At 47.0% G+C, this 27,942-nt stretch overlaps 1 protein-coding gene across 1 annotated transcript in view; it reads right to left on the reverse strand.

Moving 5' to 3' along the window:
- Positions 1-27,942, reverse strand: part of Cpvl (carboxypeptidase vitellogenic like) — a 107,515-nt gene that overhangs the window by 68,635 nt on the left and 10,938 nt on the right. The window contains exons 3-7 of the mRNA XM_028864211.2: positions 26,371-26,489; positions 13,285-13,399; positions 12,118-12,176; positions 11,157-11,236; positions 6,009-6,075 (exon numbers count right to left, since the gene is read on the reverse strand). Coding sequence (XP_028720044.2) covers positions 6,009-6,075; positions 11,157-11,236; positions 12,118-12,176; positions 13,285-13,399; positions 26,371-26,489 — 440 coding nt within the window. The remainder of the gene's footprint in view (positions 1-6,008; positions 6,076-11,156; positions 11,237-12,117; positions 12,177-13,284; positions 13,400-26,370; positions 26,490-27,942) is intronic.

The following is a 27,942-nucleotide window of genomic DNA, read 5'->3' on the forward strand; positions in this document are numbered from 1 at the left end:
GAATAAACTCCTTTGTTTGAAATGGAGACTCCAGTTAATTTGACTTGTAAATAATAAGTATGAGCGAGCCGGGCCACAGGCACAAACCAAGGCCTTTGTGCTCTGTAGATAAAATTTAGAAAGTTGAAGCTGCTTAAGTGATTTACCTTAGAATTGCCTGTCCCCACCCTGGACATCTCTAACTAGGTCCCAATGTTGTGTCTAGACTGTACTGTATGATCCACCAGGATAGTTCACTTTAGACAAAGCTTATGACTTCTGTCTATGTACTCACATTCTTCTCCATGCAACTTGAGAATCAGTAAATATGTACTGATTTGATTTGGATATATTCTCTGAAAGCCAGAGGCCCAACTTGTAAACATTTCCATATGCCCTCGTTCAGTTCTTCAGGTTACAGCTTAAACCTTCATTTTTATAATATTAAACTCATTAAACAGTCACAAATCCGTTTTCAATTCTAAAAGAAAATGTTGGCAAGTGCAGATGGATGTAATTGAAAATAGACGTTTGTCATGGACTGAAGAGTTAAACCAGCTTGAATGCTATCTAATAAAATTCAGCAAGTTCCATGGCCGAGAAATAATTGCATTCCAAGGACTTCCAGCCCTTATATCACTTGAAACTTCCATTTGCTCTATAAAACTTTATGATCAAAGCCAAGGCTTTGTGATTAAAACTAGGTTTTGGCCAGAAAGACAGACATCCGAAGAGCTGGGGAGCCTCTTCCCACTTGTAGAGTTATAACCCTAGACAGATGCAGGAAATAAGAGTGGGGGTGTCAGACTCCCTTCCAGGAGAAGAGGGAGAAGAGAGTTCCTGAAGATGATTTGGTTTCCAGAGAGCACCTCCCCATGCAAGGCTATATCACCCACAGCTGATGTCAGCATTTCGATCTTTTGTCCTGGAGTCTCATCATTAGGTTCCAGTTTTGGCTTTCCCCCTCTCTGGCTGGGTGACCTCGGGGAAGCGTATTTAGCCTAAGTCTCAGTTTCTTTAAGATTGGGATAATAATAAGGAGGCTGTTGGGATTAAGTGAAGCAATGGACTGGACAGCACTCAGCAAGGGCTCATGGCTGCTGTGTGTTCTAGTGTGAGCAAATGTTCTTATGCAAGATCACTGATCAAACCCCTGAACATGATGTCCTTCAGCCTGTCTTCTAGCCCCTCAATTCCACGACTCCAAGGCTGGAGTAACAAGGCTGCTGGAGGCCGACACAGAATGATTCTTGGCCTGTGGCTAGCATGGTTCTCCCACTTCATCTCCCACGTCACCCCATCACTTGCCTGTCATTGCTTGTGAGTTGCCTATTAGAAATATCCTTCCATGGGTTGGCACTTGTCTTAATTCAAACATAGCTATGTTAAGAGAAAAATACACTGGGTGGAGTTTATCTCATCTTTTTATTGAGCCACGAACTGGTAAGTCAGAATAGAGAAGGAGAACCAGACCATGCAGCTGGATAGGGAAGAAGAGTGGAGAAATAAACCTGAGCATGAGATTGCCCAGGAGAGAAGACTGAGTGAGCGTGGGAGACTGAGCAGAGAGAGGATGGTAGATGGGAGAGTCTCCAGGGATCTGGGCAGGAGAGAGGGACCAGGACAGGGAGATGGAAAGTAGCTGAGGAGAAATACGACTGATCCATTTATTGTAACTAATAGCAACCTCTCATGAAGCCACCCTGTATCATACATACATTTAGCAAGCGCTTAACACTGCGTAAGAAAAAAAATGATACAAGCATGGCTCTCGTGTGCTGGGCTGCCCCCTCAGCCCACCGGATTGTAATGATGGCAACATGCTCCCAATAGGAGTTTTTCTCATGCAGATGAAGATAAAGTACCTTTGTTGAACTGATTAACTAACATAAAAGTAGATTCAAGGTTCATGCCTGTATTTGGTCCCCAGTTCGTCTACGACCACAAACCTTTTCTGCTATGGGGAAGAGATGTCCAGTTTTAAGCATATGCCTTGCCATTTGGGAAGCATCCTCATTTCTAAAACCACCCACAGCTTTGAGTGGTTACCTGTGCTGGTACGTACAGCCCCATGCTCCAACAATGGGCAATCCCTTTTCACCCTGCCACCTGCCTGTCTTCCAGTTAGAGCTGTCTTCTTTAACTTCAAGGCCATCCTGTGGAAGCTGGAAAGAGCTCTACAGTGCATAGATGCCTCTAGCACAAGAGCTTTCTCACTAATAGTTACTGGCTCGGGGAGGCTAACACTTAGAAAGAAAGTTAATCACGGGAATTAAACACAGCTTGTTTCTTTTTGAAGTATATTTTTTTCCTGCCTCAAGGAGGGTGATTTACAGACACATTTGTCTCTCTTTAGAGAAAATTAATTCCAGTTGGTGTGCTGGGCATAGATGAAGAGAAGAAAGAGAGAAGAGGCTTCTCCCTTGTCCTTCACACCCACAGCGGACCTACGCTGCTCTCCCTGGATGATCTGCCAGTGGGCTGTGGGTGGGTCCTCACACATGCTGATGTGTATAAAGCAAATCATTCGAACTTCTAATATCAGCTTCAAGGCTCCTTCATCTTTTAGGTAAAACAAACGCTTTTTAAAAATGCATTTGACTTGGAGTGGAGCACAGTGGGAGAGGGTGGCTTATCATGCTCAAAGCCTTGGGTTAGATCTCCGGGGAGACACACACACACACACACACACACACAGCCAAAAAGACTCAACAGAATAGAAGAGGCAATGCTATAAATGTACAGTGAGCAAGCAGAGCTGCTGTGAACACTTCTGGCCTGCTCTATACGCCTTGGGCCATATGCTTTGAGCCCTAATGGAGGCATCATGTGCCGGATGCTCACTGCAGTCAGTCACTATTTGACATATCTAAGGAGGATTATATAGTTACACAGTCAACTAGTACTATGTAGTAGGTCCTATTAGCATTTCCAGACTCTCTTAGACGAATGCCCTGGCTCAGAACAGCCACCACAGCCCCGTTTGCGCAGGCTGCTTTCATTCCCAGCACACAAACGTAAAGGGTGCTCTACCACATGCATGTGCACTGAAAAGCAGAAAAAACGTTTCTTGAGTTTATCCATTATTTTTCAAGATTGAGTCTGCAATTCGGTGGTATTACTTCTTGTGACTCCCTAAGAAGAACAAATGGACATTCAGAACAGGAAGGGCTTTCCCGTAACAGTTGGGTGTAGGGTTGGAGAGAGGCAGGGAGGGTTGGTATTATGTCCAAACCGAAGGAACGTGGAGATGCTGTGAGAGTGAATCTGAGTGACTGCCACTGAACTTGTAATAATACAGCAAAACAGCCATGGGAACTGATTTCAAAACTAACCAACCTCGGCGATTGGTAAAAACAAAGACTCAGCGAGGTTAAGGACTTGCCTGGAGCCATCCATTGAGACCCAGCTCTCCAATTATCAACCCAGAACTCCTCTACTCTGTTCCAGCTCTCCAGTTATCAACCCAGAACCCTGTTCTCCCTCGTGGTCTTAGAAGACAAACAAAACAGAACGTGTGAGACCGGAGAAGAGGGCACTGCTACTCAGCATTCTTCTTTCTACAAAGGAATGTGATTTCTAGAGTAGGCAGGCTCATCTTGTAGACTTAGGGCTGCATGTAGCCAAACGCAAAATCACAAACATACTTAACATATGAGGTTTCATGTTTTGTTTTGTTTTGTTTTTTGTTTTTTTCCTGTAGGCTAGTTGCTTAATTCTCAACTGTGAACTTTGAACTTTGGGAATAGCATAGTGTCACAATGCCAGAAAGTTGGCCACCCATGGGCAGACCACTGTGCTCTTCTGAAGCTAAGGGCACATGGTTACTGCCCCCAAGCCCTTCTTGCCCTCCTGCTCATCTTCCTTTATCACAGAAGGCACAGGTTTCTCTAAGAGTATTCATCCTGGCAGCAGAGAATACAATTTTTTTCTTTTCCCACACACATTTGGAGATGATATGCATAAAACCACAAGGCACAAATAAAACAGGCAAGTCAAAAATTCCCTCCAGCTCTTGGCAGCTTTGCTGAGCATCATGGTTAGCAACATCGCCACATTATTTGTTAGACAAGGAATTACACACTGAGCAGACCAGTCTCCTGCCGGAAGAGGAAAACGTGTGACTTCCAGGGGAACTCGGAAAATGACAAGGGTGTCACCTCCTGCTCCTTTTCCAGCTTGCCTCTGAAAATGCTCAAAAGGTAAAGGACGGTGGGAAATATTACTGATAGAGAAAGTAAATGTGATTTGATAATGAGCATCTGAGTATTGAAAATAAAACCAAACTTAGTATTGATTGCTAAACCGTTCTCTCTGGCCACTTAGAAAAGGACGACAGGCTCGAATTCCTGGCGCCATGCTTGCGATTCCCCAGGAATTTAGTCTGTTTCTCTCTTTCAGTCCCTTAATATGCACATCTGTGGACCACTTGCCTGTCATCCTTGCTGGCCTTCCTCTGGCACCATCCCTTGACCTCTCTGTGAAGACCACTCATTCTGTAGTTAAGCCTTATTGCTCAGAGAATGACGGCCCCAGCATGATCCTCCCCCCCCCCCCAGAGCAACAGAGTAGGCCTTGGTCACTGTTCTTTATTCTATCCCTCTAGCCCAAGTTATGGATGGGACCTAAAGAAACCCTCGGAGATGCAGGAACATGGAGAGACTTGCCTGGTTCATTAGATATGCACCAGGGTGGGATACACGGGCTGTTTAATATGAAAAACACTTGCCTGAGAATGAACCGAGACAAGAGAAAAGCTCCAGAGACAGAGCAGCAGGGAGTGGGAGACTACATCCTGGTGAAAGAAACATGGAAGCCTTTTGTTGGCTTCGGTGAAGACAGAGTCATTCTAAAGTCATTCAGGGTGCAAAGTGGGACTGCACAGAGGAGGAGAATGAGGTGCTGCTGGAAGCCTTGCTCCTCCGTGTGGGAGAAGGTGCACACAGACATCCGAGGAGAAAAGCATTGGAGATGCCGGTGGTGGGAATCAGAGTTACAGGACTCAGCCAGAGTCACAAGGTCCAAAGGAGCGGCCATCCTACCAACAAGGAGCAGTACACTTAGTGCCCCAGCCTTGGCTTTTCAGTGCCGCTCTCCACTGGAAGGAGCCAGAGTCCCTAGAAAAATGACTGATTCCAGGACCCGGGAAAGGCATGCACAGGGTACTTCAGGGGCAAATGTGGCTTGTGGCGATATGTTGCGTACCCTAATAAAGTTTGCCTGAAGATAAGAGAACAGAACAAGCCACTAGATTAAACACAAATGCCAGGCAGTGGTGGCACACACCTTTAATCCCAGCACTTGGGAGGCTCAAGCCTTTGATTCCAGCACTGGGGAATCTCATGCCTTGTATCCCAGCATTTGGGAGGCTCATGCCTTGTATCCCAGCATAATCAGGAGGTGGAGACAGGGATATAAGGTGGGTGGAGACAGGATCTTGCCCCACCCCCAATTCGGTATGAGGATTTATAGAGGTAAGAAGCCTCTAGTGGCTGCTGCCCTGCTTTTCTGATCTTTCAAGTTAGCTTTATTTGTCAGAACACAAGCAAAATATCACACAACATCACCCCAGGGGCCAACTGCCATGGTGTGGTTCCTGGTGGAATGCCTAGGAAGCACACAGGCTTATCCAAGTGGAATCCTCACTTAATCTGAATACTGAGGAGAGAATAAAACATGTTCCCAATATGGAATGTACGACAGGCACCTGGCCCCTCCCTTAAAATCATTGATATTTGTGACAATAACAAAAAGGGGAAGAAGACTGGAACATGGTAAGCTGCTGCACTCATCCCAATATGTGAACCTTCACTGATCCCTGGATCAAAACATTGTTACCGAGGATGCTTGGGGGATACTCGGGAAATTGTGACGGTGGACTGGATCAACACTAATACACACACACACACACACACACACACACACACACACACACACACACACACTCGAAGATATTTGCTGAAACTGTCATCATATAGTCCAGTCTTTGTAATATTGGAGGCACACAAGAAAATAAGATGTCAACTCACCTCCCCAGTGACATAAAACGAATTCTTCGCATACTCAGGGAACAACTTGAAAAACTGAATCAGTGCACTGTGGGAGAAAGGACATCGAGATTGAGTGGAAAAGTAAGGCAGGCGCTTGGCTACCATGCCTCACCAGCTGGGAGCATGCACCCTGTTTGGAAGGAGCTGGCACTGGGCTGTGCACTCCTCTGGTGCATGGTTTTAGTCCCCCAGAGTGGGTAATACTGCATTCTACATGGGTGGCTAGGCAAAACAAATAGGGAGGCTGATATTGCCAGTGCCATCCTAGGAAGTCTAGACACCGGACATCAACACTGGCAAGCTCTACACCTGGGATTGCCACTCTGGGTCGTCTAACTGCCGAGAGGTTCTTGTGTCCACGATGCCAGCTTCCACGTATTGTTTAGCCACTAGGTCAGATTTGTGGAAAGGAAATAGAAAGTTTAGCTTCTTATCAACAAACCATGGTGGGGGACCCGAACTCTTTCTAAAGGAGTTCCCAGAACGTCAGTGTTTTAATAAGAACCCCAAAGCTGTGAAAAAAAGAGAGAGAAGGAGGGATGAAGGGGAAAAAAGCAACCAGAATCCCATGGCCACTTGAGTGAGCTATGCTGAGAGAGCTTAAAACAAGCTGATGGGGGGGTGTCTCGCAATAAGGAAGAAAAGACTAGCTGATTTGTAAATGTCTTGACCAAAGTCTTTCCAAAAAGGAAACCAAAAAAAAAAAAAAAAAAAAAAAAAAAAAACCATGAAAAATGAAGCTCAGGCACTCTAGGAATGTCTTGACCTGAACTGCAAGGCCTGAGAAGCCAGGCAGGGCTTTGGTCCCAGCTTCCAGCTGAGGGACTAAAAGCTATGACCCCTCCAGGGAAGATGAAAGGCAAGGAGGCTCAGAAAAGCCAGGAGTGGGAGAGAGTTCAAAGGTTACAGAGAGAAAAACTCAGTCCTTATGACCACCGTGATCCCTGCTAGACCTAATTTTCAAAGGCTCCGTAAAAATCCACAGTGAAGCACCGCGGGGGTGTTTTGGTGCGTGCTCTATTTGTTATTTATAGTGACTTTGGGGAACTAAATTTGGGAGACTGCGTTTTGATAGTTTCCCCGTTAGGGCTGGCAGTAAACTGGCTTTAGAACAAGGGTAAAAATAGGAGTTCATTCTCCACCCTCCCCTCAGGAACTTTCAGGCTAAAATCCACTTCCCTTCCCTCTTCCTGCTGCTTGGACTCATTTACTACAGTACATTTCAAGTTACCTGCTCTAACTTACAGCTTACTTCCTTGGTATTTGATGGGGCGTTGTTAGGGCTGATAGGTTTAACAAATAAAAAATTCAAGGTGTCCAATTAAAATCCAAGTTCAGATAAATAATAAATAATGCTTTAGTTCAAGTATGTCTAGAATATACTCGTGTGTGTGTGTGTGTGTGTGTGTGTGTGTGTGTGTGTGTGTGTGTGTAAGCCAGAGGTCTGTGTTGGCTGTCTTTTTTTTTTTTTTTTTTTTTGGTTTTTCGAGACAGGGTTTCTCTGTGTAGCTTTGCGCCTTTCCTGGAACTCACTTGGTAGCCCAGGCTGGCCTCGAACTCACGGAGATCCGCCAGCCTCTGCCTCCCGAGTGCTGGGATTAAAGGCGTGCGCCACCACCGCCCGGCAGCTGTCTTTTTTTAATACTCTCCACTTTTGAAAGATACTTATATATAAAGAAATGTTCATTGTTTATCTGACTTTCCAGTTTAACTGGGCATTTTGTGCTGTATCTGGTAACCTAAATTAAAGGAGATAATCTCCCGTGTTACTTCAGTCTGGAAAGCGCCAGCGTAGCTGAGGTTTCTAAAGCAAAAACTTGCTGAAAGAAGTTATTACTCTTTGAATCTCACAGTTGAGGTCTTTCCATGGACTGCCTGTTGTTTCAGAGTCTTTGGTAAGTGGTTCTTACACAGCAGTAAATTAGGAAAATGGTAACTTCAGTACCCAGAACCACACACTCCTTGCCCATTTAACCGTCCTTAAACCAAGCACTATTCCAATGACACAGCGAGGTTCTGCTTAAAATAAAATCAGGACTCATGTCTGCATGTATTTCAAAGCTTAGCATAATGTCGGTGTGTATGATAAATAAATGTGTGTGTGTGTGTGTGTGTGTGTGTGATTTATTTAGGTACGAATGTTACCTGGCACAGAAATCTTTTATCATCGGGTGACTCTATTAGATATCACTGATAAACAGAATTTTAGAGAAAGGCTACTTGGTCACAGAACGATACATTATTGAAAGAAGGAGTGGCTGGGAGAGTACCACTCCTCAGATGCCTTTTTGAAAGGTCCTCTGGTGCCAGTAGGGCAGAGAAGGTGATGGAATGATGTGCAACAGAGCCAGTGGCCCTAAGAAAATCCGGTCAGTTCCGGTTGAGCAGAAGCAATAGGAACTCAAGAGACGTTTAGTGGGCTCAAGACTCAGGGCAGGGGAGCTCCTCACGAATGGTTTGAACCTGAAAGGTTTGCCAGAGCTCCAGTGTCGAAGGCTTAGCCCAAAGGCACAGAGATGGGACTTCAGGGCGGTGCCTGATTCACAAGGGCCCCAACTTTTGGAACAGATTCATCCACAAGTGGATTCACAGCTTGATGGGCCATTGGGAGAGAGAAACTTGAGGAGGAGGGGAAAGAAGTATGTCACTTTTTGACAGGGTGTGATTTGCCGTGGCTTCTTCCTCTTCCTCACTTTTGACTTCCAGGCTGTCAGGAGGTGAGAGCAGCCTTGTGCCATCTCCATTCAGCTCCAAGAAGGTAACTTCAGGAGCTCTACCAGGCCATGAGCTCTGGGAGGCCAGGGGTTGTGTCTGCCAGCGATCAAGGGAGACCAGAGGACAGCAGCACCAGACAAGAAATCCACGTCACAATGAGGAAGCTGGCTACATTTCATTCACGTGTTTCTAAGCCGGGAGGCGCCTTGGCTCAGCAGCATGCTTTACAGTGTGTGTCTGCACGTGAGTGAAAAAGTTTCTCTCTGCACACAAAGAAAGCCAGCAGGAACACGAATGCTAAATGGCTCTTTAGGAGGCCATTCCTTCCAGGCCAGGCACTGTTCACAGAAAAATAGAACTCCATTTTCAGGGGCGGGACGTGATTGGGGTGGGGGCGGGGCTTTCGAAGGGAGAAGAAAGATCGGCTCTTTAAAGCCCCGGTAGCCCATTTACTGGTTCCAAAGCAACCTTCTTGTTGCAAACCCCCATCTGGCAAGCTGGAGAGAAGAATGCAGTCACAAAAGGAAACGAATAGTGTAAACTGTAAAGGAAACAGCTGAAATCAGTTTTCTGCACTACTCCTGATTAGCTATTTTCCAGTTCTAAGAGCCTGAAGCAAAGGGAACTGAAACAGCTATAAACAACGGCTGCTTTGAAATCCGTCCTCTTTCCGTGTCCTGCAAGAGGAGACGGAGCACATGTCAGCAGTAAACATCCACACGGAGGGTCAACAGCAAGCTGGAAGAAGCAGCCTTGTTTCCGGCTTAGGGGGTGGGGTGCTTTGCAAAGCTCTGGCTTGCAAAGGGTGAACACGGTTTTTGTTTTTTTTTTTTTTGATAGAGAGCCTCCACCCTCGGGGTTGGGGGGGGGGGTTGCTAGTTAAACAATGGAGCCAGAAGACAGTTGTAGTAAGGGCTGAGGGTAGGTGTCTGGCCTGAAGGAAAACACAATAGTGTAAGTGGTGGTGGGAGGCACCTGAGTCTGCTTCTGAGGACAGACACCACAGTCATGCCTGTGCAGGGGGAAAGACAGTAGAGGGGGGAGGTCCCTCTGGGGGGAACCACTGTGCCTGGAGAGCTAATATGTCCCGAGGAACCACTGTGCCCAGGTACAAAGGTGCCAGGACCCAGGTATCCCTGCTGGAAACTGAACACAAGTGTTAACAAATCTTGAGGGATTTTATGTGGGAAATTATAGAACAGTCAAATTCTTTTCTGGGACAGCAGAGGAAAAGAAAGAGATGTCCTTGGCAGAAAATAAAGACCAGGAAGCCAGCAAAAGCTTGGTCCCTCAGCCCCCTGCCTGATCTGCTCCAGAAAAGAAGAGAAGCTTCTGTCCCGACCAGACCAGATATGCTTTCCCCTTGGAGTTGTGCTAGGTGCCGGGTTTGCCCACTGGGTAATTAGCAGAGCGAGTGGGCAGGTGAGACCAGCCATTAGGAGTCTCCTAGTAGATTCTCATGAGGCATCGAAGGGTGCTCAGGAGCTCTGAAAGAATTCAGACTTGGTTTGTTTGTTTGTTTGTTTGTTTGTTTGTTTGTTTGTTTTTAAAGATTTATTTATTTATTTATTATGTATACAGTATTTTGCCTGCATGTATCCTTGCAGGCCAGAAGAGGGCACCAGATCTCATTACGGATGTGAGCCACTGTATGGTTGCTGGGAAATGAACTCAGGACCTCCAGAAGAGCAGTCAGAGCTCTTAACCACTGAGCAGTCCCTCCAGCCCCAGACTTGTTTTCTACTAACAATTTATAGCCTGGAAAAATCTGACCAAATTAGAAAGGTCGACTTAGTTTTTAAAAAGTACTAAAAATAGATGTAAAGAATGCAAGGAAAATTTATGTGTATATACTTTAACTAAGATCACAACTTTACATTCCTTCCTCCATTTTTTTTTAAAGTGAAAGACAAATTTTGTAAGATGAAGGAGAAGGAGAAAGACCATTTTCAGCCTGGAAAAGTCATGACAAAGCTCCAGAGTGAAATATACATCTAGAGCCACAGAAGGAGCAATTATGGGAAAGAAGGCAAATGCCTGGAAAAGACGTTATCTCCTAGGAAGCACAAAGTTAAACAGAATCTTAGAGACAACTGGAAATTTCTAAGCCGCCCAGGTGGACAGCTTGAGAAGGAATCTTTGGTTGAAAATGCATGTTGAGTCTCTACTGTGTCTTGTAGGATACTGCTATACAACTTACATTTATACTTTAGCTCTGTTTACTTTTCTGCTGGTCATACAAACAATAACCAATGACAAGGTAAGAAAGAGCAGAAGAAACTGTGTATGTGCACACATACTCATGCAGAAAGGTTCTGCAAAGTTTTGGAAGTTGGGCAAATGAGGGCCGATTGGTAGTGACTCTATCTACCATTAGGAGACTTTCCTTATGGCCATAGATGCATGTCATACCTGTACAAATTTTGGGCTATATCGCTCTCACTGTTGGCGTATCCCCGGGGATCATCAGTGAAGCTGAACCCTGTGCCCACCTGAGGGGGGAGGAAATGAAGATAAGCATGAAGATGCAAGTTCCCTGGGGACATTCAACTAGACCCCACACTGGGAGATGCCCTCACCGCTTCTAAAAACCACACCTCTGACTCCAGACCTCTCTATCACTCCATGTATCACTGAAGCATTCTGCTTCCCTTGGAAAGGGAAGTACACCAAGTTTGGTTCTTTGCATCTAGAAGTCCACACAAAAGACGGGGAACCCATTATCAAGCAACCGTCAGTGAAAGGCTACCCACCCCTTATCCAAGTGGTGGCATTCAATGCTGTTTGAGATGGGAAGGGTCCCACAATGTAGGCTAGGCTAGCCCAGAGCTCGTGATGTGGCTTAGGCTGGTCTTGAACTCACTATCCTCCAGCCCCAGCCTCCAAATACTGGGATTATAGGTGTGCTCCACCATGTCTGGTGGCTCACTTTATAAATTAAAGTCTAATCCAAAAAGGAAAAAAGTGTATCTATATTTTAGAAAATGTACAGTAATATATTTCATAATGGTGAGGACAACTTAAGCACTTGTTCTTGTAAGTCCATCACAGTGAGGACACACACAAACCTAGAAGGCACAGTCCATCACCTGCTGGAGGCACGTACACAATAACATATTATTCTACTGGATAAGGCAAGAAACTTGAGCACAGTGGCAGGTATTTGTGGATCAACACATGTGTGATGATTGAAGAGGTAGAGGAAAACATAGTTAACAGGAGCATCTCAGCTCCTTGATAGCCTTACAGAGCATCATTGTGTATGTGGCCTGCTGTTGACCAACCTGTAACCAGGCAGCCATAACTGTATGTAGCTAAAGGAAAAGGGGCATGATGCCAGCACTGATGTTTCCCCGTGTCCCCTGGTTCTCACCGGATTGTCAATGTAAAGCATGGAAAGGGTAGTGGTCCAAGTGAAGTCTCTGGCAAGAACTGTCAAAACAGAAGAAAGGGCTGAGTTTTAATAAAACATCCCAGGCAGGTGCTCCAGACCCCAGCCCACCGGCATCATCTCTCCATCCCGGGCCGGCCTCCCCTCTGCCACTGTGGCACAGTCAAGAACCTGTGGCTGTGTCAGGGTGGACTCCATCTCTGTCTCACTGGGGAGGTCATTCGCTTTCCCTGGGTCCGTATGCAGAGGGTGAATTTGTTTGTGATTCACTGTAATGGGCCAGCTTTGGTGGGGCTGATGTTTTCCTCAGCCCGGGGAGGAGGCAAAGGACCCACGGGCCTGGGTGTAGGGTATAGGGTGTACTCTGGAAGACCAGTGCCCATCACCCCTTTTCTTCTCTTCTGTACCTTTGCCCACCGCAGCCATATCTATATCTAAGAATGCAGCCGTGACAGCGAAACGTCATGAGAACTGACGTGAAAACGCCTGTCTGTCCTATCCCGTAAAGGGCTCCTCCACCCTCCACCCAGGCTCTTGGATCCTTTGCCTCCTTCCCCAGTGCTGAAGAAAACATCATCCCCACCAAAGCTGGCCCCAAAGCTTTTACAGTGAATCACAAACCAATTCACACTCTGAATGCTGACCCTGGGAAAGCGAACCACCTCCACAGTGAGACAGAGATGGAGTCCGCCCTGACACAGTCACAGGTTCTTTCTCCAGCCCTGCCTCCGCCTCGGCCTCACCCACAGCATCCTGCTCTCAAGGCATCGGCTCGGTTAAGGGATGGACTCATAAAGCATTCTATCCCCGGGGATCATGAGGGATATAATTCCACCATTAGGCCCGTGCAAGAGGGCTCACCCAAATAGTAATAAATACCAACTGTTTTTGTAAGCCAAGAATGCTTGAGTCAGCAGCCAGCTTGCAGGAAACAGCTTAGACCCACATTTGCAGGAGAAAGTAAGCCAGGCAGGACACTCACCCTGGGGCTCCTCCTTCTGGAGAGAAGTTGCCACCAAGTTGTGTTTCTCTAATCCGGAACTATTAAGCAACTCCTGGTGGTTCTGTGTTGATTCTAAATTTGTTTTAGAGTAGATACCGGCTGGGAGAAGGAAGGCCCATGGCTAAAGCGGTCGGAGCATCACTTACCAGTCAAGTTGCTTGTGATAACATAAGGCCCATGTTCTACAAAGAGTCCAAACATGGATGAACCTCCAGGCCCGCCCTGAAGCCAGAGGACTACTGGAGCGTTCTCAGGCTGTATCTGGAGGGAACGGAGAAACCAGTGAGCAGAAATGCACCAAGGCTGCCCAGTACACCCAAGTGCGTGAAGCCTCTGTCTTCCACGTTGCTGACAACATTCTAGAACGCCTCTGGCCTCAAAGGTCTCACTCTCCAATAAAGAAAGGTTGGTCACCTTTTCCTCTTTGGGATTTACACGTGCCCCAAACGCTGGTGTCTTTCTCTGCAGTTGGCGGCATCTTGCGATCTGCATGGTCTATCCTCCAAACACAGTAAGGGGACCAAACAACTCCTGCCCCTTCCTTGTTGGCTCAGTCTCTCACACAAGTACAGACATGGCCGGACTCCTCCTCGGGACACTGCGAGGAGGCTGTCGTGGGAGGCTAGACTAACTTATGAGGGTGTCACTGGGAGCCGACGTCAAGCATCTGGAGGAAGATACATGGGGACACGACTTTCCTGTCATCTAAGATCTGACATAGTTTCCCTCACATGCTCTGACCCTTCTCTGAGAGTGCTCTTGGGAACAGCCATTGTCTGTAGAGTAGCCTTTTCACGAGGGGCTCCCTCCAGACGCATTATTCTCAACTGCCAGGACATCGAGCGACATAGCTAACACCCTTGGAACACTCAGACACGATAAATGTGAACGACGGTTGTAACAGGGGAGAGTGTGGAAAGTGCTGACACCCACAGTCAGGCCGGGCTTTTGGTCGGCAGGCCTGCAGCCACAGTCAGCCATGGGTGAGTGACGAATACCTGCACTCAACCCTTCCAGACACAAGCCCAGGCTCCCCTTGTCCGCAGCTAAGGTGACTTGAGGAGAGATGCCTCAGCAATGTGGGCTTCACTTTCCACACCGGTAAAATGAGCGCCGGCGCCATGATCTACAATGTGTAGTTGGCGGGAGGATGACTCGCGTCCCATGAGACCCAGAGAGTGGCTGTGACACGTGTCTGCAAACGCTAGCTACTGCTGCAAAGGATGGACACTAAGGATTTAGGGGCGAGCTGTGCTCAACGCATCTACAAAAAGAAGGGTAGGAGAGTGCTCTGCTTGGTGGCTTTTCTTTAGTCCTTTGGCCCCTATCATCCCAAGTCTATTTTTCACTCCTTTATCTTCCTGCCTCAAATGTTGACATGCCACACACACACACTCACACACACACACACACACACACACACACACACACACACACACACACATCAGGTTGGGGGGGGGGGGGGGGGGAGGCAGGTGTTTCTCTGTCAAGTCACAGCAGAAAACCCAACAATGAAAGCCTTATGTCAGAGCTGCTGAGAGGGAAACCTAGAACCAGGAGGCTCCTACTCTGCTTGACACAGAGTAGCTGTGGTGACCTGGCCCTCTGCTTCTTCCAGCCTCGGCTTCCTCGCCTGCCCCATGGCGGCAGTACCAGCTTCCCTAAATGCCCTGCCCCACTCTTCCAGGAGCCAGTGTGTGCTTAGCTTAGACATGTGGGTTCTCTCCCCTCAGAGCCGCTACCACTCACCAGGACCCCCCGACTCCTCTATACTCTCATTCACCCAGCAGTGGGAGTAAACCCCACACAACGTAGGAAAACCAGGGAAACGGGAAGGAAGTCATCTCCATGCTTCCCAGTCTCCTGGGAGTTTGAGGTGCCGGGGTACACTGACTTCAGGATACTCAACCCTCAGGCCCTCACTGGGTTCATGTATACCAGTGGTCCTCAAGCTTGCTTGTGTATTAAAATAATGTGGAAATCTCTTTAAAAAATGACTTCTGCCTTGGCTCCAGCCACAGCGATTGCAATGCCCTGGTGTGGAGCAGGGCGGCACCACCCTCAGCTTTTTCCAGAAGTTTCTTACATACAAGCAGGACTGGGGACCTATAAGGTGACAGGGATCGAGCTTCCTTAGTCTCCTAGGTAACTAGTCTCTACTCCTCTCTCCTCCTCCTTCCTGTGACCTGGCAGGGTTAAGGTTATCTCTAGACTCTCAGAAAAATAGCCTGGTCCTGAGAGGCCACACTACAGGACAAGTCAAACAACAATGTGCCAAACAGGGCTCTCCTGGGGCTGTGAAGCAGGGCACCTGCATTCCTGGGATGCTAGAATACCAAGAGCTAGCAGGCCTCCAGCCTCAGCTGACCTGCCTCCTCCATGCTCAGCAGCCCTCCAAGCGGCCTGTTTTTAAAGAAACCCTACCGCTTGTCTTCCTACAATGAGCCAAGCAGCCTGCGCATTTATACCATGCCTCCATCACTTGCTGGGATGTGAAGGTGCTGTTTAATGCTAGGTACCCAAGAGTCGTTTACAGCGCAGCATGCTTCCGTGATGAAGAAAGCGTCATAACCGTGACAGACAACCACCACTGTGGCCACACTAGTGGCCTGAAGTTCTTACAGAGAATCTTCTGGGACATATCTGTCACCTGTGAGGTGAGGCCCTTCTAGAAAAGAGGAGAAGTTGACGATGGCATCCTGAAGGAAACCACACTGCCAGCTTGGGGGGGGGGGCAATGAAATAAGAAATGTTTGCTACTTCACTACAGGTGGGATGGAATTCAGAACTTTAAAAATATTAATCTCATTAAAGTTATGATTCAAGACATTTAGTTCTTCCCCTGAAAGCTTTAAAGTCATTTTCCTCAGTACATTTTATATTTCAAGCAGAGGACTTCTTTTGAAATCTTATTACATTTACTAATTATCAGTTAATTTATTGGCACGGCACACTTGTGGAGGTCAGTGAACAAATCTTGGTAGCTGGTTCTCTCCTGCCATGTGGGTCTCAGGGGGGTAAACTCACATCCTTAGGTTTGGGGGTGATGGTTCACATGCTGAACCATCTCTCAGCACTAGAGTATATATGCTTAACTAGGGATTTTTAGAGATCATTTTCAAAAATCCCTTTGCCCTTCCCAGTCTTATTCCCTAAAGTTGACCATGGAGACGTCTGGGGACTCTTCTCAATAAACATGCCACGCTCATGGTCATCTTATGGACATTCCCTATGCTGTAGACATAGTTAAGAGACAAGATCTTGTTTCCGTGGTCGCTGGACCACAGGTTGTGGACATTTCTCCACAGCAGTGAGCACCATTGTGCTGCCCAAATTCAGCACAGTTCATCTCATAGCACACACTGTCTTCTCCCGGGCTGCTCTTTCAAGCTGTGGGTTAGTTCCTACTTGTGGCCATAAAAAAAAAAAAAAAAAAAAAAAAAAAAAAAAAAAAAATGCACACTGGTAAAGAGTGTGATACCAGAGTCACACTGCCAGGACCGGAGTTGCAACTCTGCTGTTTTACAGCTGTGTGTCCTAAGACAAATGCCTTCATGTCTCTGTGTCTGCATGCCCTCTGCCTGGAAACACAGGTTGTTAAGCATAGGCACTTCAGGCGGTGTCTGGTGTGTCCTTCTAAAACGTCAGTTCTGCTTGTTTTTTCTGATGGGTAGGAAACAGCTAAGTGTTACTACATACACGGATAGATGGGCAGAAGAACAAGAGATTGAGGACTCCAAGCGGCTGTTGAGGGGATTATTCAAATGTGGTGGACCTCATAGATGAGCAATCCCACTGGCCAAGGGTTATCTGTTTGATGAAAAAGGAAGCACCTATGAATGAATCATGGGTCTGAGTACTAACTATCACAAGAGTGGCTGCAAGAACGGAGGAGTAAGGGGATGGGAAGGAACAGAGGACTCCTGGATCTGTGGGATACATAGATAGCAAAAGAAGATGGCCGACACGGGAAAGATGGGGCCCAAGAGGATGAGCCCTTTGCTGGTAAACAAGAAAGAACCTTGGCAGCTGGGTGTTGAGACACACCTAAAATCCCACTGCTAGGGAAGTGAGGCAAGAGATGAAGAGTTTATGTTGGCCTGGGCTACACAGAGAGATCCTGTCAAGATGATGGAGGGAAGAAGGGGAGGAGGGAGAGAGGGAGGGATGGAGGGAGGCAAAGAGAAGAGGGGACGAAAAAGAGGGAAAGGGAGAAAAAAGCTGGAAAGGAAAGAAAGAGGCCCATTTTATCAGCTGCCCTCTCAATTCTTCTAGCGACCCCTGGTGGCCGGTCACAAACTTGGCTACTCCTTCCTCGACATTTCTTGCATAAGGAACAGTCATCCTGGAGGAAGCACTTTTTCTTCCTACACTAGCGCATTCTACTGCTTGCTATCAATGACTGGCAAAGAAAATGATCCTGTGCCTTCATGGATTGTCATTTGAAGGAAGCAAAATTTATGAGCTCTAAACTGGTCCTGACCTGGCCCATCATTTACTAATGGAGACACATCAGCTATGCTCCTAGAATTTTCCATCATGTCTCCAACCGGACCAGACCCCAAGATTTACATACATAGGCAGGCAATAAGACAGAGTCTATGTAACTTTCTATTTGTATCTTACACATATTGCTGAAACGGAGAGTCAATACATTGGGAGCAGGGACTAAAGGCACCAATTTTAATCAGTGTGGTTGTTCTAGCTGTCTTTCTGCTGCTATTATAAACACCATGACCATAAGCAACTTGGATAGGAAAATGTTTAATCCATCTTACAGTTCACAGTCCATCATTAAGGGAAATCAGGGCAAGAACTTAAGGAAGGAACTGAACTGAATCAATGACCATGGAGAAATGCTGCTTATTGGCTTGCTCAACCTGCTTTCTTATGCCTCTTAAGATCACCTGGCCAGAGATGACACCACCAAAGTGGATTGGACCTGCCCATATCAATCATTAATTAAGAAAATACTCCACAGTTCAATCTGATGGATACAATTTGTAAGTGGCTATTTCCTCTTCCAAGGTGACTATTTTGTGTCAAGTTGACAAAAATCTAACCATTCCAGTGGTTATACTTTACTTAGAAGATTTTACTGCAGTTGCTCTAGGGAATTTAGGCAGCTTACCGCACGAGAGGGCAGTATTTCTGCTAGTACCCAATCTGCAGACATACTTCTAACCAACCCTTTCCTCCATGCCCCTAAGAAACACCTTACTAGGTAAAAGGACGTAACAGCCAAACCACTGACAGACTTTAAGCCAGGCTAAAAATGGAAGTGTGCTCTGTAAGGCAAGGAGTCCTTCTCTGTACTTCTATATGTAATGATTGATGGTTTGCTTGCTTTCAGTAACACATTCTCTCTCTGTTGAAGTCATTAGTATCCGAAGTAAATGTCTTTAAATTCCCCAAAGTAGATTCGAATGGACTCCCACTCTGCCCCACAGATATCTGCTCTTATGACACTTCAGCTGCCATACTGTGTTAATCAAGGAAAAGAATTTTATTTAAAGCAATTAGTTTGGTAACCAGAATCATTAAACAGCCATGCAGTACCATTTTAATTCTACACACACAGTCCCAACACATGTGAACAGCTTGCTTAAGCTATCTGTGTGTTCCCAGGGAATGCTGCTCATCTCACTTCATGTTGACACACATTAGAGCATCCTTTACTATGATCATTCACAGGGAAAATTAACTTTTTCATTTCCTTCCTGGTCTCCTTATATCACTTCCAAACTCCACCGGGTTCTTCTCAAGCTTTGACTTCTCATCAAGCAACCAGCTTCAAGCCCCCTAGACTGCTCTGCTGGGTCTTCCCTAACCATCCCAGAGGTAGGGAAGGCTTCTCAGGTTCTCAGGCTGGCTTAGAAGGAATGAGAGACAGTGTGGATGTGGGGGTCTGGTCTTATTTCTGCTTCAAGATAAGATGAAAATGACTAGAAACGTTAATAACTTCCACCTCTGTGTAGGATTTTTATTTCCCCAAAAAGGCAACTGGGCACAAAAAGTTTTCTATAGAGTTCAAATATACTTAGGAAGAGAGTGATCTATAACTTATCATTTTAAGCTACTTTATTTTGTGTCGCATGGTTTTGTTATTTCAGATCTTTGATGCCTCAAGAATATCACAAAGAAAATATGAAGACAGTAGTTCTTGACTTCTAACACCTGGTGCGTGCGGGTGGCTTGGTGGACACCTGCAATAGACATACTTTGAGAAATCTGTTGACCCACGTGCTTTTCACAGGAACGGCCCCTATACTCACAGAAAAGCCCCATTGGCCATGCTTCTGCCACTTGACCTTTGGCTGATCGGATCAAAGGAAGATCACCTGATGTGAAGTTGGTCAATCACACTGTACCTTTAGGCACACACTGATGAAGCCCTGTTGGTTCCATAACCAAGGTCAAGGTAAGCCCGCAAGCTGCAGTTTGGCCAATTTGGCCAACTGCCTGAAGAAGGAAAACATATTATGTGCTAAGAATGAGGGTGAGTGACATGCTGGCTGATCCAGCCCCTGAGGTCTTTCCAGAATATTCTCAGTTCCTTGGGAGAGAGAATGAGTGGAGATACCACTCAGGGTCCAATCATAAGACAGGAACCACATAGTCATTTCCCTGTGTGATTGACCAGTTGCTCTATTTAACCAGAAACATTGTCCTGTAATCCTACTCCAAGATGCAGTTCAGCTACAGCCACAGGGGGGTGACAGCATCAGGCAGAGTGGGACAGAAGTCCAGAGAACTGACCCAAGACCAGCATGTCAGTAAGCTCCCAGTGTTCTAGGGAACAGGAAAGACAGTGTAAAAAACACAGACACAACTTATGTAAAAATAAAATAAAATAAAATAAAAAGCTACTGGGCCAGAGGGGAGAGAGCTTATTGAGGACAAATCCCATAAGGTGGGGTGTGGACACACTCCAAGCTGTGCTTCAAACCTCCTCAAAGAAGGCCTGGGAACAACCCTTTGGAGCTAAGTTCCCTGGGTTGCCTGGCCATAAGCTAACAACAGCTGGATGGTCACCTAGGCAAAGGGTCTCACGGTCCTAGTGAACAACTAAGGTAGAGCATCACGGAACTGTGCAGCAAGACCAAGAAAAAGCGAAACACAGAACAGGGAACAGAAAAAGGAAGGCTACTTTGTGCCGCGGTGCCAGCGCCCTCTACTGGCATACCCGCCCAATAGCAAAGATGCTTAAAGCTGTTCTCTTAGGCCGTAGTAAATTAGAGCTGAGATGCAAAACAAGCGAGCATGCACACTGGCACACCCAACCTGTGCAGTAGCCACTATTGCCGAGGTTTCGGTCCCACGGTTTAGTGAGTAGATACCAATTGTCACAAGCTACTATAGCTCAGCCTAAAGGAACAAGGTGTTAGTTATCCAGGACTGTACAGTGTCTTTCCAACCCTTTATAGTTTTTAAGACTTGGTGATAACACCATCTCTCATACTGTCCATGGTTCAGAAACAGGTGATGTCTTGCAGGGTGGCTCTGGTGTCTTGTAGAACTAAGACATAGCCTTACACATCAATTAGGTTGACCTTCTCTATTTGAATGAGATGAGAACCCCAGGGAGAATAAATAAATGCCTTATACCAAGTTAAACAACCAGGAATTGCAGACCTGGAACAGAATCCCTGTACCCTGACCTCCAGTTCTCTATTCCCAAGTTCAAGATCACTGGCAAGCTGTACTAGGATAGATGTGGAGCGCTTGTGGAGTGCTGACCTGGACCTCGGGGATCCTAGATGGGTAGGGGACCCGAGAGGGCGCTGTCATTCTTTTGAAACTCCCAGATGATTCTGATGAGCCACAGGGAGTCTGGACTCCCTCCCCTCTCCCACACATACTCCGCTACCGAGGAAGTTCGGACACCCAGAAGAGGGAGTCCACCTGGCTGACCGTGACAGATTAGGGGGCCCCTGATTCCACCTTCACTCCCAAGACAAGCTGTCCAGAGAAAACGCCTTGTTCCATGAGTGTCAGAGCATTCTCTCATGGCTGGGGGCAGGGATTGATAGCCTAATCCTGTGTCACATTGATTCCCTGCCGTATGGCTGTGGAGGGTCCAACCTGCAGGTTCCTGAGTGAGAACCTCTTCAGCTGCTGCCCCCAAGGGGCCTCATGGTATCTCTGTTCTTTTATAAGCACCAAATAAACCAGGATTTGTGCCTTGTCTTCTGCCAGGTACGCGAGGGGTGGACCTCAGGAAAGGGGCGGGGCTACCTCTGAACACTTCAAATTACTTGTGTTCCTAGAAAATAAGGTCAAAGTCTGGCTGTCTCTTTCCAATGAAGCCGGCCTCAGAGGTCTCTTTATCTTCTCAAGTGTGACAAATCCCAATTTTACAATAGTCATTTCCTTATCCAATAGCCATTAATCTACATTCTTGCCTGGTGATTGGAGCCTTCTGATTTGCAATTTCCCTCTGTTTCCTTTAAAGCCCAGAAACTGTTATTTATTTGGCTCAGTATTGGTGGCAACTGGTATCGCCAAAGTGATAATGGTAATAATAGTCACAGGATATAACAATAAAAGCGATATTTATTGTGCATCCGGTATTTCTCTAATCAGCTAGCTCTGTTACTTCTTTTGCCTTGAGGCCCAGGTCAGGCAGCTAGCTGTTCTGATTCCCACTGTGAACTGAGACAGCAGATGCTCTGTGCTGCCAGGAAATGAGGGTAAGTGCTCTGGCCACCCAATCCTGACTAATTCAAGAGGTCATACTTTCAACCTCTGCACCCCAGAACCTTCTGAGATGACTTTTCTAGGAAAGTGACACACGATGGTCAAGCACAAAGATGTCTAGGTCAAAGCCTGAGCTTTAGATTCTGGCTCAGCCAAAGGAGCAAGGAGGTTGAGCACAGGCCTTGTGTCCCCCTATCAGCAGCCACCAGAGACGCTGTCTTCTGTTGGCTACAGTGCACTGCCCATCCCAGGCATAAAGCCTGCCATTTCCCCTACAGTATTCCCACTGCACACTGACGTCCTCTGGAATTCATTATGCACTGATTTGTAGACAATACCAGGGGCTCTCACAGAAATAACAGGAAAACTAAACTAATCTGAGAAACAGCATCCAGAAAATGACTCAGAGGATGCTCTGAGTGCGGCGTCCTTCCTGGATCTCTATTTTTGCGACCCTCATTTTTAAAATGGTGTCACTTTTCTCCTGATGACAATGTCAGCTGCTTTCCTGGGACAGGCAAGAACTCCTATTTCTGCCAAATGAAGGGGACTTCCCTCCTTGTGGTTGGCAGCTGCGTCTCCTTGGGCATTGTATCTGTCCCACCCTGTTCCTCGGTTCCTAGCTGGAAGCCTTGGACACCTGGTTGTGCCTGGGAGCGTCCCAGTGGGGTGTTGCACAATCTTTCCCTACCACAGCTGTCTACACTGTGGCCGGAAGCTGGCCTGTCACTTCTTGCAGAACCCTGAGTCTAAGACCTTTGTGTTGAGACAACACATGGCCAGACTTCTGGGACTGTCTTAGAAGTATTTATGGCTATAGCACTGGATCTGAAGGACCAAGGCCCAGTCAGTGGGTGAACAGCTAGGTTCTCAGTTAATTAAGGGAGGGAGGGGGGACTAACAAGCCAACAGGCTAACCTTGAACCCACGGAGCATAAGGAAATCGCACCCCTTTCCAGTCCAGCATACAAAGCCATGCTCAACCAGGCCTGCCATGTAGAAACAGAAGAAAAGAAAACCTTCTTTCTGTTGTTAGATTCTTCTCTGATCTTTTACTAATTGCTGTTCTCTCAAATCTGAATTACTAAATTTTAAATTACTAAAGACTCAGCATTCAGTCATGGATGAAGAACTTCTTGGTACAAAGCCAGGATGGACAATGTAGACGTGAAAGGAGAGAATCAGACTTCACTGGGTGGGATGGGGTGGAGATCACAGAAAAGAGAGAATCAGGCTCTGTCGGGTGGGATAGGGGTGGAGATCACAGAGACAGGAAGGGTGAGATGACAGAGGCTGAACCCCAAAAGGCCTTAGTGAAATGCCAAGCAGGATCTGAAAAGCTGACCCCCATCCTGGCTAACACCCCAAAGGGATGTAGGTGACTGCACACCCCTCCCACCTGGGTTTGACTACTATGAGCACTTCTTTCTGATGGAGATGGGGACCACTGTGGAATAGAGAAGTAGCCTGGAGAGAGGAAGTGGGGGTGGGGGAGAATGGGGCAAGAAGGTTTAGTCCCCAAATTTAGCCCTGTAGGCACTAAGTTATAATAAGGAAGAAGTTCCATGTGCATGCACAGTATCATGTCAGTAAATAACGATAATGTTCAGTACATTGCAAAAAAGATAGAAAAACTGTTTTGAACATTTCTACCACAAAGAAATAAACATTTATAAGACATAAACATGCTCATCTGAATTTGAACATCACGCTGATATTTAAACATCACACAGTGTACAGACGTATCAAAACATCACGTGGTAGCCAATAAAGCTGTATGACTTTTATGTGTAGATTAAAATTTGCTACATAGCCAGGTGTGGTGGTGCCTTCCAATCATCCAGGCACTGGGAAGGCTGAGGCAGGAAGACTACCACTAGTTTAAGGCTAGCCTAGACTATATAGCAAGACCCTATCTCAAAACAAAACAAAGCTTAAATAAATACATATGTGCTTCCTAAGTCAAGTGTGAAGCCTCAGTTGGGGTTTGGGAAGCAAGCAAAAGAGGTGAGGGGACAAGGTGTGGAGAGGAGAAACAGGAATGGACAGAGACAGCAAGAAACACGACAAAGTCCTGCTGGGAGCTCATGGAGATCTTCAGGCCAGCTTAGGGTGTGTATAAAGCTGAGCTTGGGAACCAATACAATACAGAAACACAAGTTTGGCGATATTTTATTTGTGTTCTAATAAATAAAGCTTGCCTGGAGATCAGAGGAAAAAGCCAGCCATTATAAGTAAACACAAAAGTCATGTAATGTTAGCACCTGCCTTTAATTCTATCACTTGGGAGGCAGGGATCTGTCTGGATCTCTGTGAGTTCAAGGCCACACTGGGAACAGAGCCAGGCGTGGTGGCACATGCCTTAAAATCCAAAGCTAGTTAACCATGGAGGTCTGGAGGTCTGTACAGACAGACAGGAAGTGACAGAGCTGGGCAGGAAGAGGAAGTGATGTGGCTGGACAGAGAGAGCAAATCAGAAGGCAGAACAGCAAGGCATCTAGGCGTGGGCAGACAGGAAGTAACTCGCTTTGGGAAGCTGTGGAGTTGGTGAGGTGAGGTTAGCATGTGGCTGTTCCTAGTCCTCTGATCTCTCTCAGGTTTTCACCCTTATACCTGGCTCTGTGTTTTCTATTAATAAGACCGTTTAGAAATTCGTCTACACACAAGAAACATCTCTATGTAGTAAAGTGGGGTAATATTTTTAGACCTCGTTTAGATCAAGTGGCCTGGAGACCTCTGGGCTGTTTGCTGCTGAGGGTCCCTTAGCATCTTCCACCCTGCTGGGCTCTGCTGGGAGCAGGCCTCAGTTTCCCTGCCAGCTGCAGTCTTCCAACGGCTTGCACTGGGGAGAAGACGACAGTCATGTACAAGTGCTGACCTTGGCCACAGCCACCTCTCCCCATCTGTCCCATCTCTCCCGAAACTCTGTGCCCTGTGCACCTCAGTTCCTCCTTCAACAGCCACACAGAGGAAGAAGTAAAAATCCCTTTAGAGTCCAGGACAGCCTACCAGGGAGAGTGAGGGTCCAAAGACCCAACCTTAAACACCTGAAACTCTCCATTGCTCACCTGCCCACCCCCATTCTCTAAAGGACAGCTTACTGTGAGGAGAAGTACATCAGAAGTCATGTGGTTAGGGGAGAGGAGCAAGTCAAGAAAACACAGCAAGACAGTACCAGTGAAAAAACAAACAAACAAACAAACAAAAAACCTATTCCACTTCACAGTGACACTGGTTGAAGCAATTTACTAGGTTATTAAATATGCAACACTGTTGTATGCAAATCATATTCAAATATGAATACCAACCTCCACGGAGATAGGCTTTGCTTTGCTTTCTCCAGCTTCTAAAGCAAATCCAATTTGGCAAGCGAGAATAGAAAAGGGCTCTGTCGTGGGCTTTTAATGTGTTTACGGAGCACAGCGCCTCTCCCCAGAGCCCCGGAGGGACCTTCAGCCTTAAAGTGTCTTGTTCCCAAAGACCTGTGTGACCTGGGCATGAGCTAACCCTCACTGGTGAGCTCAAAAGCATCCCCTCTGGGGTCTCCAGGGACCTGGGAAGGTGAGTAGCTCCCGAAGACCACACTGGTGACTAAGCTGTGACCTGTTGGTTCCAGGGGCTCCCCACTCCTTCCTCACAGCGCAGCGGCTTCTCCCCATCCCTCCCTTTCCTTGGACTCTCTCCAATGCCCACCCTGCCCCAAGTATTATTTGAATAAAACAGTTAAAAGATACAAAGAAGACTGTGACAGGAAGGAGGTACTGTGTTACTATAAAGTGTGTGTGTGTGTGGGGGGGGGGTCTCCACGCCTCCTACACAAACATTTATTCATTTTTGGAAACATGTTAAAGTACTTTTTAAAGATTCTTTTAAGCCTTATGGGAAATAGAAGTTTTAAGGAAAGTGGGGGAGGGTAATAGATCGTATGGCCTAAAAGCAGTAAAAGGACTATCGGGGCAGAGGGGACACAGCAGGTAGCAGGGAGGCAGACAGGGAAGAAGTGGGGCAAGAGAATCAGTGAGAACCAATTTCCATAGGAATTCCATGATGAAATCGGCTCCTATGTCAGTCTTAACCTATTGTTTAACCTACTGTAGGCTAATTGTAAAAGAAAGGCCCATAGGGCTGGGGAGACGGATCAGTGGTCAAAGTGCTTGCCCTGAGGATATAAGGACCTGAGTTTGGATCCTCAGTGCCCACATGAGAAAAAAAAAAAGATGGGGTTGGTAGCATAGGTGTATAGCCCCAGAATTTCAGGGACAGAGGCAAACAGATCCCTGTGGCTGGTGGCCAGCCAGGTCAGTAGGATCTGGGAGCTTCCGGTTCAGCAAGAGACCCTGTCTCAAAAAATAGGGTGAGGAACCAATGAGGAAGACACATTGACTTCCTGCCTCCATGCACACACACACACACACACACACACACACACACACACTAACAAAACCCATGGGTCTACCCACGGAAGCTACCATTCCCACTCCATCTGGAGCGAGCTCCCCTTAGCTCTCCACTAACGGGCCTTGGCCACCTACCCGAGCCGGAAAGAACCAGAAGAAGAGGTTGCTGTTGTAAGTCCTGTTCACGGTGATGTAGCCGGCATAACTCTTCAAGTTCATTCCAGGGTAAGGACTGACCTCGCTCCTCCTCTGCGCTGGGAAAGAGAAAGAAAATGTACCCAAAGATTAGGAGGACATGCTCCATGAGGCTGCTCAGGCTGGTGGAGACCTATCCTGACCACCAGGCCAGGATAAGAAGCCAAGAGGAGGTGGGCCGGCATGAAGAATACTCACAACTGCAAGTTCCAGCTTCCTCCAGCTGACCCCATATGTTCCCCATTCACAGTGAGGCCAAGGTCAAGGGAAGGTGTAAAGGGGGCCAGGATCCAGGTCTTTGTAGCTGTTTTGTTGTTTTGTTTTGTTTTTTTCTTAAGAAAAGGAAATCACCAATTGTCTCTATCCCTTTAGTACCTCAGGTGTTTCTGCTGTGCCCACTGAATGGGCATGAGGAAGGGTACAGGAAAACAAACTAAATGTCCAGGAGTCTTGGGGTAGCCTCTGGGCCTCACCTTCTTGCTATCAGGAGCACAAAGTCTGCTGGTCTCTTAAGGATCAGGTCTGAGGGGCTCAGAGTGGCTGAAGAAAGGGTGTTGAGCCGGGTAACCTCATGGCTACAAAGTGGCACAGGGACAGTTGTGGAAGGCAGAGGCCCTGGATTTCTGATGGCAGCCAAGGGACCAGAAAGGAGAAAGAAGACATGTTCAGCCAGCTTTGGGGGGCTTAGACTAGATGATGGTGATGGAAGCTAAGATTTACAAGGCTCTGACAAAAGAGACGCATTGGAAGGAGAGGGAACGTGCCCAAGGGTCTCCCAGCAGTAAAGAGGAACTGAGGCACACACCCCCCAGCAGCTGCAGCCAGGCTGCAAGGCTTCTCCTTCCTGCCTCCTGAAGGTGGCTGCCCTGAGTCGGGGTACAGGCAACAAGGAGTGGAAGAGAAGTAGCGAAAGGAGCGGGGTGGGAAGAGAAGAGAAAGTGGGTATAGGGGCATGCAGAGTGGGAGGAAGGGGACTCAGGGAGGAAGAGAAACGGCCTTCAGTCCAGACTCAGTCCAGAATGGTATTTCAGTCCGAGATACATTAACTTAGAGGATGCTTAGGAGGTCAACATGCCATCAACTAATGATACCCACTCTGGTGGGCATCTCTCTCAGGCCAGCACCCAGCTATGGTGATATTTTATTTGTGCTGAAATGTGATTTTATTTGTATGTTAATAAATAAAGTTGCCTGGGGATCAGAGCTAAAAGCAAGCCATTTAGCAGAAGTCGGGCGGTGGTGGCACATGCCCTTAATCTGATCACATGGCAGGCAGAGTCTTTGTGTAGTCAAGGACACAGCCAAGCGGTGACCCTAACCTTTAATCCCAGTACCAGCCATAGAGACCTGGAGGTCTGTTTAGACAGGCAGTGATGAGGAAGTCATGTGGTTGGGTTTAGAGCCAATGAGAAGGCAGAACAGAAAGGCAGTAAAAAGGCAGGTCACACAGGAAAAGGTCTCTCTCTCAGGGGGAAGGATGGCAGCGAGTGGTAAGATAAAGGGAGTCTTGAC

Source organism: Peromyscus leucopus, chromosome 3 (assembly GCF_004664715.2).
Source record: "Peromyscus leucopus breed LL Stock chromosome 3, UCI_PerLeu_2.1, whole genome shotgun sequence".
NCBI classification, from domain to species: domain Eukaryota; kingdom Metazoa; phylum Chordata; class Mammalia; order Rodentia; family Cricetidae; genus Peromyscus; species Peromyscus leucopus.